Source organism: Alnus glutinosa, chromosome 4, assembly GCF_958979055.1.
Source record: "Alnus glutinosa chromosome 4, dhAlnGlut1.1, whole genome shotgun sequence".
In the NCBI taxonomy this organism is placed as follows: Eukaryota; Viridiplantae; Streptophyta; class Magnoliopsida; order Fagales; family Betulaceae; genus Alnus; species Alnus glutinosa.
The window spans coordinates 14,433,053-14,451,242 of NC_084889.1; the positions used below are offsets into that span (position 1 = coordinate 14,433,053).

General features: G+C 36.7%; 1 protein-coding gene across 1 annotated transcript; it reads right to left on the reverse strand.

Annotated features, from left to right (window-relative positions):
- Positions 1-2,106: 2,106 nt before the first annotated feature.
- Positions 2,107-17,470, reverse strand: LOC133865402 (glutamate receptor 2.7-like). Its single transcript, XM_062301802.1, has 5 exons — positions 17,119-17,470; positions 14,131-15,467; positions 13,733-14,045; positions 2,998-3,404; positions 2,107-2,899 (listed from the first exon to the last, which is right to left on the reverse strand). Exons 1-5 carry the CDS (start codon positions 17,381-17,383, stop codon positions 2,366-2,368), a joined length of 2,856 nt encoding a protein of 951 aa, XP_062157786.1. The 5' UTR covers positions 17,384-17,470; the 3' UTR covers positions 2,107-2,365.
- Positions 17,471-18,190: the final 720 nt, after the last annotated feature.

The window sequence follows — 18,190 nt, forward strand, 5'->3', positions numbered from 1 at the left end:
TCCAACAGAATGAAGCCAATTACAAACCAACATTGGTTACCTAGCCTCTCCCCTGTTCCTTCAACTCGACTACTTTCATGTACTTCCTCTTCCCTCGCTCGCCCTCATCACTATTGTGAGCCTCTCGATTCTCCATAACTGTCCAGGAATGTTTTGGAATCTGAGCTTGAAGGATGGCATTCATGTTTGCCAGGTCCTCAATGCTCTTTCGCATTTGCTCTATCCTCTCATTCAAGAGAGTAAGTTGAGGATCATTAGAGTTGCCTTCTTCCCGAATATTACGAGCATTTCGAGATCCTTTTTTCACATCTGATCTTGTAGTCACCATATCGGAATTTGTTGAAAGGGTAAACGATATTAGTCGTTCCCACAGACGGTGCCAAACTGTTGGTACAGTTTTCAAATTGCTGACGTGTCACTCTGCGATTCATCTAAGCCTTTTCTTCTCTTGAAATCTGAAAATGAAACACTATGTCAGGGGATGCCGACAATCCTACTTCGATGCTTAAGTTAGTACTGGATTTGAAGGAGAATACTCAGAGTAATTTTATAGAAGATTGCAAGTGGTTTATACCTGTAAAAACCTTGTATTTATAGAGGTTCTAATGGCGGTTGAAATACCCAGCACGTCTTGAACTCCTAAGAATTTACAGTTAGTGGCAACGTGGGTTCGGGGTTCCGCACGTCCTGAATTCCCGGGGATCTACAGTTAGTGGAAACATGAGTTTAGACATGCAGAATGTCTGGGGTTCATGGTGTTGTCTCTATTACGCATCTGGGGCCGAAATATCCGGGATCTCTCGGAGTTTCCCGAGGCTCTGAGATTTTTAGGATCGTGGTTTATTTTGTTATGTTAGGAGTGATCCGACTTGAGCTCTGGAACACCAAGATGTTTTGTGTTTGATGGATTTACCCGGCCCCCGAGGTGTTTCGTGACCGAGGTGACCTGGCATGGTTGATCCTTTGACTTCGGGTCTAAATAGCCTTTATGCGGATTATTTCTCTAACAAATTTGCCTTTCAATCCATCGAATGCACAAAATGATGGTAAATAAGGACTGGATTTACAACAAAATCAACCATTATGACTGCCAATTATCTAGCAACCATACCACGATCTAGAGAGAGATGAAAAGGAACTCATGACTGAGTCTAGCGAATGGAACCCCTTTCTAATTGTGAAAATCAAACCCACAAGAAATTTTTTTGATTGTGAATACCAAAGAAATGGAACCCCTGTTCTACAAAAAGAGAGAGATCGACGAAGGACACAGAGACCAGCAAAGGACAAAGAGATAACATTAGGGCGTTTCTAGTTGTAGATAGCTTCTTTTTGAGACAAAGATATTAGTGCAAGGGAGCAGCAGCCGTCAGCCCATCGACAGCGACGATGGAAGCTTCAGTAAATGGAAGCATTGAGAGAGAGAGAGAGAGAGAGAGAGAGAGAGAGAGAGAGAGAGAGAGAGAGAGAGAGAGAGAGAGAAATGGAAGCCTCTTGAAACCATTTAAGTGCTTATTAAGGCATGGACATAGCGTTATCCTAATGGAAACTATTTTTAGCGCGAGTAAAATATGCTATGGTATAACTTTATTTTTTATTAGTATAAAGCATTTGTCCCTAAACTAACAACTTTTTTTTTTTTTGCTTCATACATAAGCTACTATGAAAGGAGCTTGTTTCACACAGATTTGAAGTAATGCTAGGAACCATTTTTTTGTCCTCTTTTTATCCTCCTAAAATTGATATGGCTTTTAAAATTACCATTAGATCAAAATTCAATAGTTGTCCATCCTAAAGTCTATGGTGATTTTAAAAGTCACATCAAATTTAAGAGGATAAAAAGAAGACAAAAAAATGGTTCATGACATTGTTCCACATATTAGTACCTGTAAACATCATATGATCAGTTAATGGACCTTTGCTATTACGAAAAATGGGCAATTTTTAGAAACATCAACTCTTGACTGCTGGATTATGCTAGAACATCACTTTAGAGTTACTATTAGTTGGAAAGATTTGTGACGCCATAGTGGTCTATTAAAAATTGCTAAAGAAATTGTCAACGTTTTATTCCGAACAGATGTCGTATACGTAGAATTAGTTGGAAGTCGAAGATACAATTACTTCTTGGAGCTACAATTACTTACAATTAATACGTTTAAAAACCACATTGATGAACGAATTTAGTCCTTAACTATGCAAAGAATACTACCCTTAAATGAAATTATGATATCAGATGGATTTGTCATTGTCATGTTAGATTGGAAATGCATATTAATGGCTTTCGTGATATAGTCAAATGAATTCTTGATCCCTCTTGATTTGGGTGGACAATTAGCTCAATTGCTGCTGCTGGTTAAGACACTTATCTGTGTGGACTAAGATCAGCGTACTCTCTAGAAGGCGTTCTTGGATCTCCCAAGAAAACCAAGTGGGGTTCTGTGCGTGCTGAATGGCTTGATGGACTCAGGGGACAGTTAGATTTTGGTGAGGGTTCACTTGTGCCACTATTAATGCCACTTTTGTCTTCAATTGCTCTCTTTCTGAAAGTATGCGAGGTGAGGTCTTTTTTGTCAAAGATTCTCAATGTATGCCCAATTCTTCTCTTTAATGAAACTTTTGAATTATCAAAACGCATCAAGATTTGCCGCCTCTCCTTGTAAAGGAACATGCACACGGAGATGATGAGGGCTGATGTGGAAGCAACACCAGTAATGAGGAATAGGCCCCAAAAGCTAGCGAGGCTGAGACTGTTGGAAGAAACCTGGGTGTTGGAGTCTGGACAATTGCTTTCCTTCCCAAGCCATGCCTTTTCAATCTCTTTCATTTTCTCTCCTTCAGTCACTTTCAAGATTGCCCTTGAAACATCAGCAACAAGAGGGGAACCTCTTGGGAAGACCTGCAAGTCATAAGAAAAAAAAAAAAAAAATCTACATGCATGCATAAATATATGCACAAATACACACACACACACACAAGAAATAGGAGAGAGCTTACAAAGCCAAAGCCATCAGTTTTGTATAAGGATCCAACCATGGTATACTTTGAACAATATTGTCCCAGAAAAAGCTTCATGTATGGGATTTCATCAAAAGCAGCAGCTATACCGCCATTTGCACTTCCTTTGGATAAAAGGTCATCACATTCTTCTATAGAATTATATACCTTAAACTTACTTGGGTCAAAGTTCATTTCTTTTAAGATTCCTAAATAAAAGGAACCTCGTTGGTACCCGACATACTCCCCATTCTTAATAAGCTGGTTGACATCAGTAACAGTTGGTTGCAGCTGTTGAACAGTTAAGAGTGATGTTAAACTTGCAGTATAGCTTTGAGTGAGTATGAGCACCACAAAAACCCATACAATCACCACAAACCTAGCGTAGTTGCTTAACACTGTCTCCCCTGTAAATTCAAAAGGGTATTAGTAAAGAACATAATTACATTTGTATGAAATTTAAGACGCATCTAATTCAAGTATACTTGTCAAACCACGAACCCAACCATATGAGCTAGGCGCGTGACAAAGGCCCATACCTATAGAGCTTTGGCCTCACTTGACAATCAACAACTAATCAAGAAAAATAATTCAACAACCAAAAATACCGACATTAATCCATTACAACAATTAATATATACTCCGACTAATTCTCCCAAGAGTTAATAATAACAACTAAGTGCTCAAATTTTATTACTACAATTCTATTTAATTCTATCTGTCCTCAAGCATAATCCCTTCAATATGAAAAGCAATCCTCTATATCCTAACTAATCTTCAAAATCTAAAAGAGAAAAGAAAGGAATGAGCTCGAACACCTACTAACCAATCACATCAACAGGTCGAACCATGTACGTAACAACTAAACAATTCTACTTCAATAAATAAACTTTTGTAGTCTTGAAAACGTTTTTAGTATTTTCTCTCAAACTCTTCTTTTAGGCTTCCCAAATGCAAACTAAAATCTATGATACAATGACTCAATGGCACGTTTTCATAAATAATATAACATTGTCTACTTTAGCACTTAATTTGTTAAATAAAGTCTTGCAGCGATATCACACCGTAGGCTTCATATTATATAACTTTTTTATTCTCCCTTTTATTTTCTATTTTGAAAACAAAAACATTAACAAATGCTCCAAAACATTCAAAACTACTTTCACTTTTATATCATAGCAAATCGTATTTTCAAACGAAAACTAAAAATGTACCATCTAAAAAGCATTAACAATTAACAAATGAAGCAACTCGAAATTTCAGGTCTTAACTATTTTTCTACATGGATTTATAAGACTTCAAAATCAACTGGTCAGTTACTATCACGAGCAGTATCAGCCAACATTTTATTTTATTTTATTATTTTATAATAGATGAGAAAGTTCACAACAAGCAATAAACAAAGAATAGAACAAAAGAAAACAACAAAATACGAGTAGATAAGCAGGCTATAAGAAAAGGAGGCCACAAAAGTACCAATGGGAATCCTTTCCACTATCTAATGGGAGATCCAACAATGGTAACATGTCTTTGAGAAAGCTGCGAGTGGAATTGGTGGTAGCGGCCCAGTGAACTATGTTGTGTGCATGACGGTTTGCACTCTTGTCGATCTTGGTGGCAATCCATCTATCAAAGGAACTAAGAAAACCAAGTGCATAAGAAATAATAGTTGGAATTCTCCAATCAGATGTGAGGTGGGGTTTACGAAGGCTAAGTATGACAGATAAAGAATCTATGTCAAGGACAATATGTTGATAGTGATGAGCTCAGGCAGTTCTGACTACATGGATGAAAACATGTGTGTCTCCTACTATGAAGCCCAAAAAAGGACCCAATGTAGCTAAAGCAAAGAGAATAGACCCATCACAGTTGGTACCAATGGCGGCTAAGGTTGAGAAGGAGTTTGGGTTGTCTACATCAAAGTTAACATTGATGAAGCTTGGTAAGGGGGACACTAGGGAATGGGATTGGGAGTGAGGGCTTTCTAGGCTTTGTGGTGAGTGATGCTGGTAGCTAGTGTTCTTTTTCTTTTCTTTTTTTGAGAAGATCAAGGCAATTAGGATGAATTTATTGTGAAATTTGTGATTTCTAAGCATCCAAATGAGGTCCATTGATGTGGTTGCAAAGTGCTGAAAATGATGTTAGGATTCAATCTTAATATTGAGGATTAGTTTAGTGGGCCTAAAAATGATTTTGATCCAATCAATAATGTTTAGGCCAGCAAAACTATAGGTGTCCAAAGGCCGTGGAGACATCCTCCAGATTACTATAGCAAACTGACATGTGAGGAAAAGATGCTCACATGTTTCAATAGAAGAATCACATAGACGAAAATTTGAGCAACTCTCATCCTCAAATGTTAGGAAAAGAGCTAGAGTATATCTAGTGGAAAGGCAATTCTAAATAATTTTTCACATGAGTTTTTGTCTCTGATGAATCTTAAGCTTCCAAAAGTTTTTTCACATGAGGAGTTTAACCCTTTCTAAAGAAGTTTTGTACAAAGTAAATAACATCCTCTTTAACTATGTGCCAATAGTGCTTAGAGAAAAGACTAGTCATCCCATTATTTCCTGGGGCTTCAAGATGTCTCAGGCTAGAGAGGGATAAAAAGATCTCTTCTTTAGTGGGAGTGGCGGAGATTTTGATTTTTTGTCCAAGGTGAAGATTTGGTCAAGTTCAGAAGAGTGTGTGGGATTGTCCGAATTGAAAATGAGCTCTAAATGAGAGACAAATAGGTTATTAATGTTAGAACAAGTTATTTGAGTGGTCCATGATCGTATCAATTATGTTTTGTTTTCTGCACGTGATAGTAGACATGTGGAAGTGTTATATGTTGAGATCCCTACTAACCAACAAATTCTCCTTAGATTTTTGTTTCCAAAGAATTTCTTCTCTGAGTTGGCGTTCATTTAGGGAGGCTTTTAGTTGGTGTTGAATGAAAGTGGTTTCTGTAATGGGGTTTGTTTTTGAATGGCGTTAATAGAGGCTTTAATTTTTAGATGGAATGTTGGATAGGTCCAAAACAGTCCATGTTCCAATTTGTGATGTCTTTTTTCACACCTTTAAGTTTCTTGCAGAGTATAAAACCAAGAGTACCCGTAAATTGCTTTGATCATGATTCTCTAATGATGAAGGAACTCGTTTTATCTCAAATCCAAAAGGCTTTGAAACGGAAAGGTTTGGCAATGAGGTGGTTGTTGTCAGAGGTATTTAAGGAGGATAGAATTATGGTCAATGGAAAAGGCTGGGAGGTATGTGACAAATGCTTTAGGAAAAGAATGGCCCAATTCTCATTTTCTGGACCTCGGTCTAGCCTTTCCTTAATGTTGGCTAGGCCTTGGAGACCATTTGACCACATGAAAAAGTTACCAAAAAACCCGAGGTCAACTAGTCCATTAGTTTTGAGGCAACCTTTTAGATCTCCCTTGAAGGAAGAGGAGACGTAGTTTCCTTCTCTTTTTTCCCAAGGGAGATTTTAGGTCATTGAAATTGCTGGGCAAAATCAGGGTCTAGCAAAATTGCCAACGGAACCAAGGGCTTTCCAAAAGGAACCACTTTTTTTTTCTTCAAAAGTTTGAGTGTGTCCATAAATAAGAGATTGAAGCCAAAGGTCAGTGGGAAAGTCAGAGTTCATTATACTAGTGATATGTTTATTCAACAAAAAGGGTTCTATTTCTAGGAAAGGTCTCCAATCAAAATCAATGCTCATTTGAGACCAATAGAGGGAAACTAGAGAATTTCATAACAGCCAAGTCTATTAAGTACAAAAGTTACCTTATTTTCCTATACCTTGGACTCGCTAAAAAATATGCCATCCGGATTTTACAAATAGATCATTGCTTGAAGTGGTCTAGTTGTCGAGGGTCAAAATAAGCCTTGGTAGTTCGATGCTATGATCCTCATGGTGCCTTTGGGGGCATGGTAAGGTTGGCCGCCTCCTCAACTGTTGCCTTCTCATGATTGGAGATACTTGAAAGGTTTGAGCTGAAATTTGTTCTGAATTTCTTGATTTGTTGGAGAGATTTGAAAGTGGGATCCATACTATAAGTGTACACATCCGAGGGGAAAGGGGGGAACTAGGGTGAAGTAGATGTGTGGGTGAGCATGTGGGGTAGGTAGTAGTTTTTGAAGGGGGGGCAGCATTTGTAATTGGGAGGGTGAGGAGAGGAAGGGGATGACGATTAAGGGGATATGAAAGTTGGTAAGCTCACAGTGGATTTAATATCTATAAGGGTGTTTATTAGGTTAGGTTGGGATATCTGAATGGTTGGGCTGGTATGAGATAAATTATTGGATGGGCAAGAAGGTCAGGGGGTTAGGCCCATTAGGAAAATCCATAAGTTCACCGAGGAAGGTAAGAGTGGGCTTATTGATTTCGTTCGGCCTAGACGGCACCAAAATCCTATATGGCTTCTGAAAAGTGTTGTCTTTGGCCCGCCTATGAAGATTTCTCTTCTCAAAATAGCCCATGAAGAAAATAAACACCATTTTCTTGAATTTCTTTGCAAAAAGGAAAATGCCTCAGGGAAGTAAACAACGATCCTTCATAAATGCTGGCTGATTTATGAGGCTTCCTGCCATACTGTTCAAACAGTTACTTTATATCATCTGAATAGTAGGATTTTCCTTTCCCCCCACGTGGCATCCTGCCAAACCGGTTGAATGGTTTCCATCTCATTCAAATGGTAGGATTTCCCCTTTATCCTACATGGAATCCTACGCATACCGTTCGAACGGTTTCGCTCCACTATTAGAATGATCTTGTCCAGATTTCACTAAGTCATTTTGCAAATTTCCTCCTTAAATCAGATTTCACTAAGTTATATGCATAAAATTTTTGTTTGAGCACAGTCAGGTATTGTTGAAGTTAGATGGACCACACTGAAGTTCTGTTCGTGAAATTGTTTGAGCACGGTCAGAGATTGTGAAGCTAAGTAGTCAGGGGCCATTAAAATGCACCATGTGAATAGATTCTTTTCGTGCACAATCTAGGATTGTGAAGCTTGTTAGTTTGGGACGAAACTTACTTTGCATTTTGTAGGATCACACTAAATTATTATGGCAGATCTGCAATGTTTGGGCACAATGGAGAAGGTTCATAATTAGAATCATAGCATGTCACAAACATGCATGAAGTCATATTTGTTTAAGCAAGATCTTTGGGAGATTATTGGCAATAGTTGCACTACACCTTGTACAGAGAATGTCGAGGGGCTCTAGAAGTAGAGGATTAAAGCGGGTAAATTTATGTTTGCGATTAAGATAACGACTGAGAAGGAAATGCTGGAGTATATTCAAAATACCACCACACCTAGAGAAGCATGGCATATTCTTGATCATTCTCTTTTCGAACAAAATGATTTACAAGCTTCAAATTCTTGAGAGCTAGATAATATCAATGGTGGCCCAATGAGAGCTAACAATTAATTGGTATTTTGCAAAGGTAAAGTCTCTTTTTATGAAATCGCCAAATTAGATCCAAATATTAAATTTAATGAGAAACATATTAGAAGAATTATTATCCATGAGTTGTCCAAATATTGAGGACTTATAACCGTGCTTCAAAGTTGGCCAACCCAACCTTCTCTTGTGGAATCGAAAATGTATTTGCCAACCAATAACCTTTGGCCAAGCAATTGGTTTGGGTCTCATTAAAGCACAAGGAAGATACATTATTTGCTAGTAACAAGACAGCTCACCCCAAAGGACAGAGATGCATAATATTTAAAGGAAAAAAAAAAAAAAAAAAAAAAACACGAGGAAAAAGCTCTATAAAGGAGTTTGCAATCAAGGGGAGCTCCAAAGAGTTAGCAAAGAGATGACCAACATTAAAGGAAAAATAAACATTTGAGTCAAAATATTAAATTCTTTAACTGTGGTCCAAAATGACACTATCCTCGAGATTGTCAACTTAGGAGATTTAGCATAACGAAACACAGTGACATTGAATGATGATCAAGAGCATGTATTATAATGAAGCTCATAAGAAGGAATGGATTTCAACAATAAAGCTATCAAACAACAATTTATCATCGATGAAATAGCAACGAGTGTTATTGTATTTAAGTAAGAGGCAACACCATTGGCAGTAACGAAACCCAAAGTAGTCAATTATGATGAAGTGGATAATTAACTTTAAGGTGAGCTCCAATCGTATAAGTAAAAGTAATTTGGGGGAACCAAAGGATAGCATGCAATCATGTCCTAAAACCATCGAGGGATACATAACATTAATTAGTGAAATGGAGCAAGAGCCAAAGTCTGAAAGAGTGAAAAGCCCATGAAAGATTGGTGTGCTAGATGTAGTACATTTTAGTATTGAAGAATAAAAAGAGGAAGTGCCATTGCAATTGAAGAAAAAGTTGTAAGCACAACATCGAGGAAAGTAATGGAAGAAGAAGTATTTGCATTAAAGATGACCATATTTGGGATATAGTTCCAAAATCAAAGGATGTTAAACCCATTTCCTACGAATGGGTTGATAAAGTGAAGACTTTTTGATGTAGGGTGGTTTTCATCCATACTAGCCTTAATAAATAGGTCATATCTCAAGTTTCTGACATCAAATGGAGGTAAACTTTATGTCATTAAAAAGCTAATTTAAATGCATACAAAGTCATGTTTGATGATGTTTCATTAATTCAAACGTTTGCTGGGTGAAAACAGGCTACGAAGAGGAAATTGAAAAGCCAGACAAAAGCTGGCATCCTTAGTTATAGTTCAAACTGCACACAGAACGAAGTGCAATTTTACAAGTTCAAACTGAGAAATGGCTACTGCAAATTTTTGTAATCGGCTTATTTTAGTGTTCTGCTAGGTTTAAGGTTTTGTTTACTAGAAATACGTGTTATTGGTGACCTAAGAACACAACACTTTTGATTTATTTTGGTTGATTATCAATAAGAAACACTATGAGAGTGTTTTTCTTTTCTATCATACTATACCTCGAAAGGCTCGAATCCTTGAGTGACTCTTGGTTTTGAAAAGAGTTGTGATTCTAGTTTTATTTGTCTTTATGAACCCACTACGTCATGCTACATTACTTGTCAACATGGATTGAGTAAAAGTATAAGGTAATGCTAGTGGCTTTGGAATTCACTCAATAGTATGGATTAGATAATCATGAAACCTTTAGTCTTATGGCCAAGATTACTACAATTTCATTTATTTATTCATTTTTTTAAGTATTGACAGCTAGTAAATTATAGAAGTTATGGAGAGTGGATGTGAAGAATGCTTTCCTACATGAATTGTTAAATCAGAGAGAGATAGTGCTGAGGGAGAGTGTTGAAAAACGAATTCATTGCCTCTCTCTCCATCGCCTCTCTCTCTATAATTTCAGTCCATTGCCTATCTGCTCAAGCAACCACATCTTAGCGCTCAGCACCATGCTTCCCTTCCAATTAGTTTGCTTTCCTTCTCCATCTTGCTTTTATATCTCTAGAATGTTCTTCCACTGCTTTTTTTCACCTCTTGCCGCCTTCCACTGCCTTCCTTACCCAATCTATTTCTTTCCCTCCTTCTCATGTCTCTTCCTACCAGATCATGGCTAGCTCACTAAATCGACTCAAGGACTAGTTGGAAAGTGCACAAAATTCGTATAATATTTACATATAAAACAGAATGGGCTATTTATGTTAGTGTGTGAAAAACAAATCTCAAGAAAGAGTGTGTTGCAATTAATGCATGAGTGGTGTTGTATGTGTGTATGGGTGAGTGGTGAGATGTGTTGTCAGTGTGCGAGTAGTTTATGAATGTTTGTGTTGTATATGTCATAGTACGAGAGAAATTGTGTCTATTGTGTGTCAGTCATAAGTATTGTCTGTCTCACAACTCAAGAGAGAGAGTATTATGTGTGTCAAAAACTAAGAGAGAAAAAGTTTGTACTAGTAATTGAGATTTTTTTTTTTTTTTGTATCATTCATGTATACTAGTGATTTATAATATATATTTCTTATTTTATCATACCCGTTGTCCTTTTTTTTAATACCCTGAATATTTATTAGGGTTAAATAAGCCTTAATCAGAGTTGAAGTGGGTTTGGGATTGGAAAAAGAGGTAATTTTTAATTTTTTGTTATGACTGAATGTTCGACTAGGGTTACTGAACGTTCGATATTACAATACACTGAAAGTTTGAATCCTCAATCAATAAACATTCGACGACTTGACATATGTCACTATTCAAGCATCCACTTTGTGTCTAAAGGTACACCGAACTTTCGACCTGGGACGACCAACCTTCCGACTAAGGACCACTGAACGTTTGATTTGACAAAAAAACCGTTGGATAAAACAGTACACCAAACATTTGACAAAGTGACCGAACTTTCGACGTTTGGCAGTAATGTGTAAGAACAACTCATTCTTATCTTCAGACACCTCAAGCCTATAAATAACACCACTGTCGCCCTTTTCACCTCATTTTTGCCCCTTCCTTCAATGTGATCCACAAGTGAGAGTGAGAGTGAGAGTGAGAGTGAGAGTGAGAGATTGTTTTGGAGAGAGAGAATGAGCTCTCTTGGTTCTTGTTCTTCTAAGGAGGTAACATTCATAGCCCTACTTTTTTCTTAAGTTATTATTATGTTGTTTAGTTAGTTTTCGTGCCCAAACTTTTGGTTTACTATCTCTAGTTGGTTTTTTATTTTAATAATATATTAGTGTTTGATTAATATTTTGGTTAGGTTTGACGTGCCAAGTTCGGCATGAAGGTGTTATTGAAGCTTAGGACTCTGTTAGTGATCTTATTCAGACTTTAGGACTTGCTTAGAAGTGGTTTTGTGGCTTTTAGGTTTAGAAATGAGAATTTGCCACAACACCAAATGTTTGACCCTACACTGGACGAACGTTCAATGTTGAGGCTGAACGTTTGACCAACGGACAGAAAGCCTATTTCGAGCTTATTTAGGATTTAGGGCTTGTTTGGCTTGGGATTAGAATTGATGAAGTTATGATAGGTCTTTTCTTAGATTTCGAGGTTGTGGAACCTTAAGAGGACTTTATGGTGGAGCTTTATGAAATAAACTCACACGAAAAACATGTTATTATATTTTTCCCATATAGCATGATTATTTTGTGTACCAAACATGCATGTTTACAACTCACATGAAATATAATTTTGATTAATGTGAACTCTATTTTGTGAAAATAAGTGATTAATGACAAGATAATAAAAATGATGAGTTTGTAAGAGTATGCATGTAAAAGACGGTGAAGATTAAATTTTATCGTATGACATGGTACACCAGTACGTGCGGGATAACGACCATGGGCTTACTATATAGGTTAACCTTATGTTCAAAGGTTTATTTTAATATTTTGGCCTTGAATGCAATTGTTTTTGTGACCGGCATAAGCATGCTTGAGTGGTGGTAACTATAGACGGACGTCATTAGTAGTGTGGGCCACCCGAGATTGGACTCGGTCGAGCTGCTAATGATGGATGTAGCGTACATATCCAGGGCACCGGTGTTGTATTACAAGTCCCTCAGGATAGCGCCAACCTTGCTGGAAAAGGATTAATATCCTGAGTAGACTTTATGATGCTGAGCTATGACATAATTATCTTATTACGACATATATTGCATCCATGATGGCATTGTCATGTGATTTATACATAACTCAGTTCACTACATGATAACCTATACACCATGTGTATTATTACTCACTAAGTCATGGACTTATGCTTGTATCTTTTACACCTATGAAACATGTTTTGTTTTTACAGTTGGACCACCTTTAAATGTTGGATTCAAGATAGACCTTGAGGCTGATGCGGTTGTTTGGTGTAGTGATATTGACCCGGTTATACTTGAGGACTGATTCCAGGATTGTCAAGATCGCTCATGGTAACTAGAACTTTTGGGTGATGTTGTAGGCTTAGCATTTAAGGCTTGATTGTGTATTAAGGATTTAGTTTGGATCTTTTATATCGATGATTTGTATAGTATGATTTTCAATTAATGTAATGACTCTTGGTAGAAGTTCTGGTTGTAATTTATGTTTATAGAATATTTTATGTTCATGTAGCGTAGTATTCTCTTTTTAAGGAGTAGAGATCCCAAAGTCTTATTTCTTGTGGAATGGCACTGGGAGGCAAACTGTGAAGTTAATCACAAGTTAATTAATTTCTCGAGGCATTACATTTTTGGGTCTCTCCACGTTTGATTCAACACTATTAAACCGCTAATTGACTTTTATCCCTTATATACTCACCTTAAGAATTTATATTAGTAACTCTAATTTCCTAATTAACCATACTTTATTTACTTATAATCTTCTTTGACTTAATCATATACCACCAGAACATGCTGGCTATTATAAAACTATTATTTGTGTTGACCAACAATAATAACTCTAATTTCCTAATTAATCATACTTTATTTACTAATAATCTTCTTTTACTTTATCTCATACCAGAAGAACATGTTGGCTATTATAAAACTATTATTTATGTTGACTAACGATGATAAAGGATGTAATAAGTAATATATATATATATATACACACACAAATCAGCACAGTAGCAAGCAATTAAGTAGGTTGGATAAGTAGAAAATTAGTCTAGAAGAATGCAAATTCCATACTTTCTAGTTTCTATGAAAGAATTTTTTAAAACTGTTATAGGCATACAAGTGTCTGAACGTGCTGTATTGTGCATAGGCCTTGTATTGTGTATTTGAATTGCTTGTTACTATTATATAAGAATAAATTAGAACATGGTAAAGGGAACTTACGATGTGCAAAAACCATGGTGGAGAAGGTGTACCATAAGCTTGTCCCAATCTGATGCAAGGGAGGCCCGCGAAAATCATCATTTATTCTGTGTTCAAGAACCCATACCACAAAGCCTATGAAGATAAAGAAACAACCGCTTGTCATCCAAAGGTCCCAAGTTAAAGGCTTCAAGAACACCCATGCGTTTTTCGACCTGTTGTCTTTGACTGGCACGACCATTGATACTCCAGATTCCGTGTATGGCAATGTGAAGTCCACAAATTTAGACCTGTTTGCTATAATTGTTATATCTCCTACCACAGCGTCGAAGTTCTGTTAAGAAAATTATTTACTTCCATCATTTCTATAAATAATATTTATTTTAGTTGTTAAAAATAGTAAGAATATTTTTACCGACCTTAAGATATACTTGATAGACCAGATCATTATAAGTATCGCTGCTTGTACCATTTGGCTTTGCAAAAGGAATGAACTCGTAGCTAACAGTGTATGGCAATGTTCCCATTACAGCATTAAAGACATCTATGCAATACCCAGTGACCTTTGTTTTGTTAGTGCTAGGATCATGCGTCACCTTAACAAATTCACTAAAACCATCCTTCACTGGAACTCCTATTCGCAGCTTCTTCCCATTTGTTGGAATCTCCCAACCTTTGGGGACAGAGCTTGAATCACCCGGCCATATAATAGGTCCTAGATTGTTCTTTGAAGTGGAATATGTGCTTGTATTCTTCGAATTCAATTTTCTTACCAATCCTTTTTCTGGTGTCCAGAATGCAATCCCCCTTTCTCCATTACCATTCACATTAATTATCTCAAAAGTTGATGATTGTAGTTGCCCATTAACAAGACTGAAATCTCCAGCAAGGCCTGTAAATCTTACACCCAATAATGCTTCACAAAGTTTCGGGCCATTTTGAGAGACCTCAATAGTTTCCAAATCAGTTAAATTGCTTGAAGAATATGTCTTTTCAAATACAATATTTGTGATCCCAGCTTTCTCAACTGCCCTGGCTAGTGCGGAAGCAGCATCATAAGCCCATAAGCTAATAACATCCAGTTTAGCATCAATAAAGTTTGGATTGTCTTTTCGGAATTTTCTTTTCCATCGAATTGTAAAATCTTCAAGCTCTTTTGTTTTTGTAACATAAGTCTTTATACCAAGTACCCCTTGCATTGAGTCCATGACTGAAGGTTCTATGGAAGTAAATGAGTTGGCTATCCCTTTGGTAATGATCCAAACATAACCTTCTCTCATCATTCCAATTTCTTTTGCCTTGGTGAAAAGCCGAGCACTAAGATTGTGTGGCATGTGCACAATGAAGACTCTTGTTTGCATTGTCATCAACTTGTAAAGTTCTTGACCAATTTGGTCTTCTGTGGCCGATGTAGGAATGACACTTCGATATGGGATACGGGCGTCAATCTCTTGCAAGGAATCAATCAAGTCAGGTATTATACCTTCCCCGTAACTATTGTCTACATAGATTGTCACAACTTCTCTCCATCCAAAAGCTTGAATAATTGCACTTATAGCTTTCACTTGAGATGAGTCATTTTGAGCGACTCGAAAAAAGTACGGACTTCGAAGGGAAGTAAGAGAAGAGCTTGTTGCTGAGAATGATATAATGGGCACTTGAGCTTTCTCCCCTAGATCGATGACAAAGTTGGCCTGCATAGAGTTTTGTGGCCCTATGATAGCTTGCGCTTCTGCATTTTTTATCAGGTATAGAGCTGTACGTTTGTCAAAAGAAAGAGAAATTTGATTAGATGTCCAATCGAACCCAAAATGATTGGCCATCGGGCATAATTGTGCAAGTACAGTGGTATTGACAAGTATTCAAAAAGATTATATACGATACTTACTAGGTGCTAAAATAGAAGTTTTAGTTTTCTTGGAAAGGTTTATAACTTGCTGATCATTGGAGAATAATTAGTCTTGGAGTTATTCCATGGATCTGGTTGACAACAAACCCAAGAAAAAGTTCACTTTACTGTGTAGGGGTTTCTCAATTGATAATGGAGAGCCACTAATTGATTGTTTCCAAATCCAAGAAGGGAAGTTTCCAGTTAGATACTTGGGGGTTCCATTGATATCGAAGAGATTGACAGCAGATGTTTGTAATATGTTAATTGAGAAAGCTTTTCACAAATAAAAATTCCACAGTATGCTTCTTGGAGTTGGAGAAAAATTTTGAAGCTTCGTGATACCACAATGGACTTTATCAAGTTCAAGGTACGAGATGGTAGAAAAATATACTTTTTTGGTTGGATGGGTGGCATCCAGATGTAATTTTATATACAAGATATGGTCACATGGTAGTGTGACAATGAGGGCTGTAGATCAACCTATATATTAGGATTATATCTTAAAGAGAAGTATAATTATCTAGTACTGCCAAAACTTTGGATGTTATTCAATCCAAACTCCCCATTAGTTAATTGGTGGAAATTAGTTTGGTTTCCTATGCATGATTTTATTTTGTGGCTGGTTGTAAGGGATAGTTTATCAAAAGTTGAGAGGATGCTGAAATGGGCATTCAAGGGAGAAGTGTTTTATGTGTTCTGCAGAAGCAAAATGGAAGGAAGGGGTGCTTCTCTTGTATCGGCTCTGGTTTTTCCTGGTGTGTTGTATTAGTTAGCTGCTGTTAAGTAAAAAAATATCTAATTTATTTCTATTGTTAGTTAATTATATATTGTCTTGTTTTGTAAACTCTGAGTGTGATGGATCTAGATTTTGCTACTGGGAAAAAATATCTTATAACGTATTTGATCATAAATTGTAATTGATATTAAGAAGTATTTTTGATGTAGCAGAATACTTTTGATAACAAAAGTTTAATTTGGATTTGTTTATAGATATCTTACTTATACTTGACAGATTTTTAGTGATTATTTGTTTAGAGAAAATGAATCATAAATACAGTTCCGACTTCAATTCAATAGATAATATGGATGGTATTTGTCTATATATAATGAAATATAGTCAAATGAAAGACTTTTTCAAGTTTTTTGTTCATCGCATGAGATTTTGAAAATGGGTTTGTTGAACTTGAAAATTCAGTCATGAATAAGTGGAATAATTAAGTAAACAATTGAATTTGAGAATTATTAAATACTAAATAGAATAACCAAAACGAATTATTAAATCTAATCTCTCTAATGTATGACATGTCATGGCCGGTGATGAAGCTCTTTAACGATATCTACATGCATGATAGTGGGCTTCATCCCATTAATCCATTGCTATAACCGCAGAGAGTTTTAATCCCTCAGGAAGAACATATTCGAGGAAGTGAAATGAAAACAAAAGCTGTCATTTCTTACGTAATGATAAAAAAAAAATAAAAAATAAATAAAAAACAGAGAGAGAGAGGGAGAGAACCTGCAGCAGCTGCTCCAACAACATCGCTTTTGGAGTCCCTGGCGGTAAGTCTCAGCCTAGTTTTGTAGTAAGAATGAGAGGCATAGAAGTCTGAAAGAGCCATGTTGATGCAACTCCACCCCATCTTCCCATTCCATGTATCCAAGTCAAGAACCACACCAACGTTAACCGGGACCGTCGTGTTTTGTCCCTTGGCCAAAAAGAAGCTTTCAGAAATAATAATGAAGAGGAAAAGAGAAAAATAGAATCTGGTATTGATGTTCATGATTATGTTTGAATATCTTGGAAGCTTGGATGGCCTAAAGTCAGACGAACTCTTATTTATATATAAATAAGAGAGGTAGGACTTGAAAAGTAAGAAAAGTAAGAACAGTAAGCCGTAAGCGTTCCGATGATGAAAGGAACCAACTATTAAATTATTGTCGCTTATTTAAAAAAGACTAGCACTAAATCATTGTCAACACTAGAAGGAGGTAGAATGCTACAATGACAACGGTTGTAGACGAACTTTATGCGATTAACAAAAATACAAAATGCAATGAACCACAGTAAACACTAGTTGACAGTTGACGCTGCTGTCTTTTAGGAATTTGTGCAAAATAGATGGAAGATCAAGTGGCGTCAGAAGATTCAAATCTAAGATTTCAGTCGAAGTACTGGACCTTAATATATGTTTATACGGCCGGTGGGGACCGCCTTTCATGACCAATGTGCGTTCATATTTGGCAGGCTCAATACGGACAATATAATAACAGCTAGCTGTACGTTTATGAAACTTTATACACAATGCATATATATCAACATGATGGGAAAGGTGGGATTTTTAATTGTCTTTAATGCTTGACATGAGTACGAAAGCGAGAATGGTCCTCTCTATTTCGTTTGAAATAGAGAAGAGTCGGTTCTTTATTAAAAGGTATTGCTATTGCTGGAATGCAATTTACCCAAAGCTACAACAAGTATTTGAGTTTACTTGTGCTGATTGGAAAATCCAGAGTACGAACATTTGAGAGCACTAAAGACAGAATTTGAAATAGGGTAAATAACTGGAAGGTAAAATTCACAAGAGGAA

What these genes read in the sequence shown, in the direction of transcription:
- LOC133865402 (XM_062301802.1), bottom strand. Translation starts at nt 17,383, where the DNA reads ATGAACATCAATACCAGATTCTATTTTTCTCTTTTCCTCTTCATTATT. An exon ending in TGTTGGAGCAGCTGCTGCAG is followed by an intron (nt 15,468 to 17,118) that starts GTTCTCTCCCTC and finishes ACAAACGTACAG; the next exon opens with CTCTATACCTGATAAAAAAT. An exon ending in TCTATCAAGTATATCTTAAG is followed by an intron (nt 14,046 to 14,130) that starts GTCGGTAAAAAT and finishes TTTTCTTAACAG; the next exon opens with AACTTCGACGCTGTGGTAGG.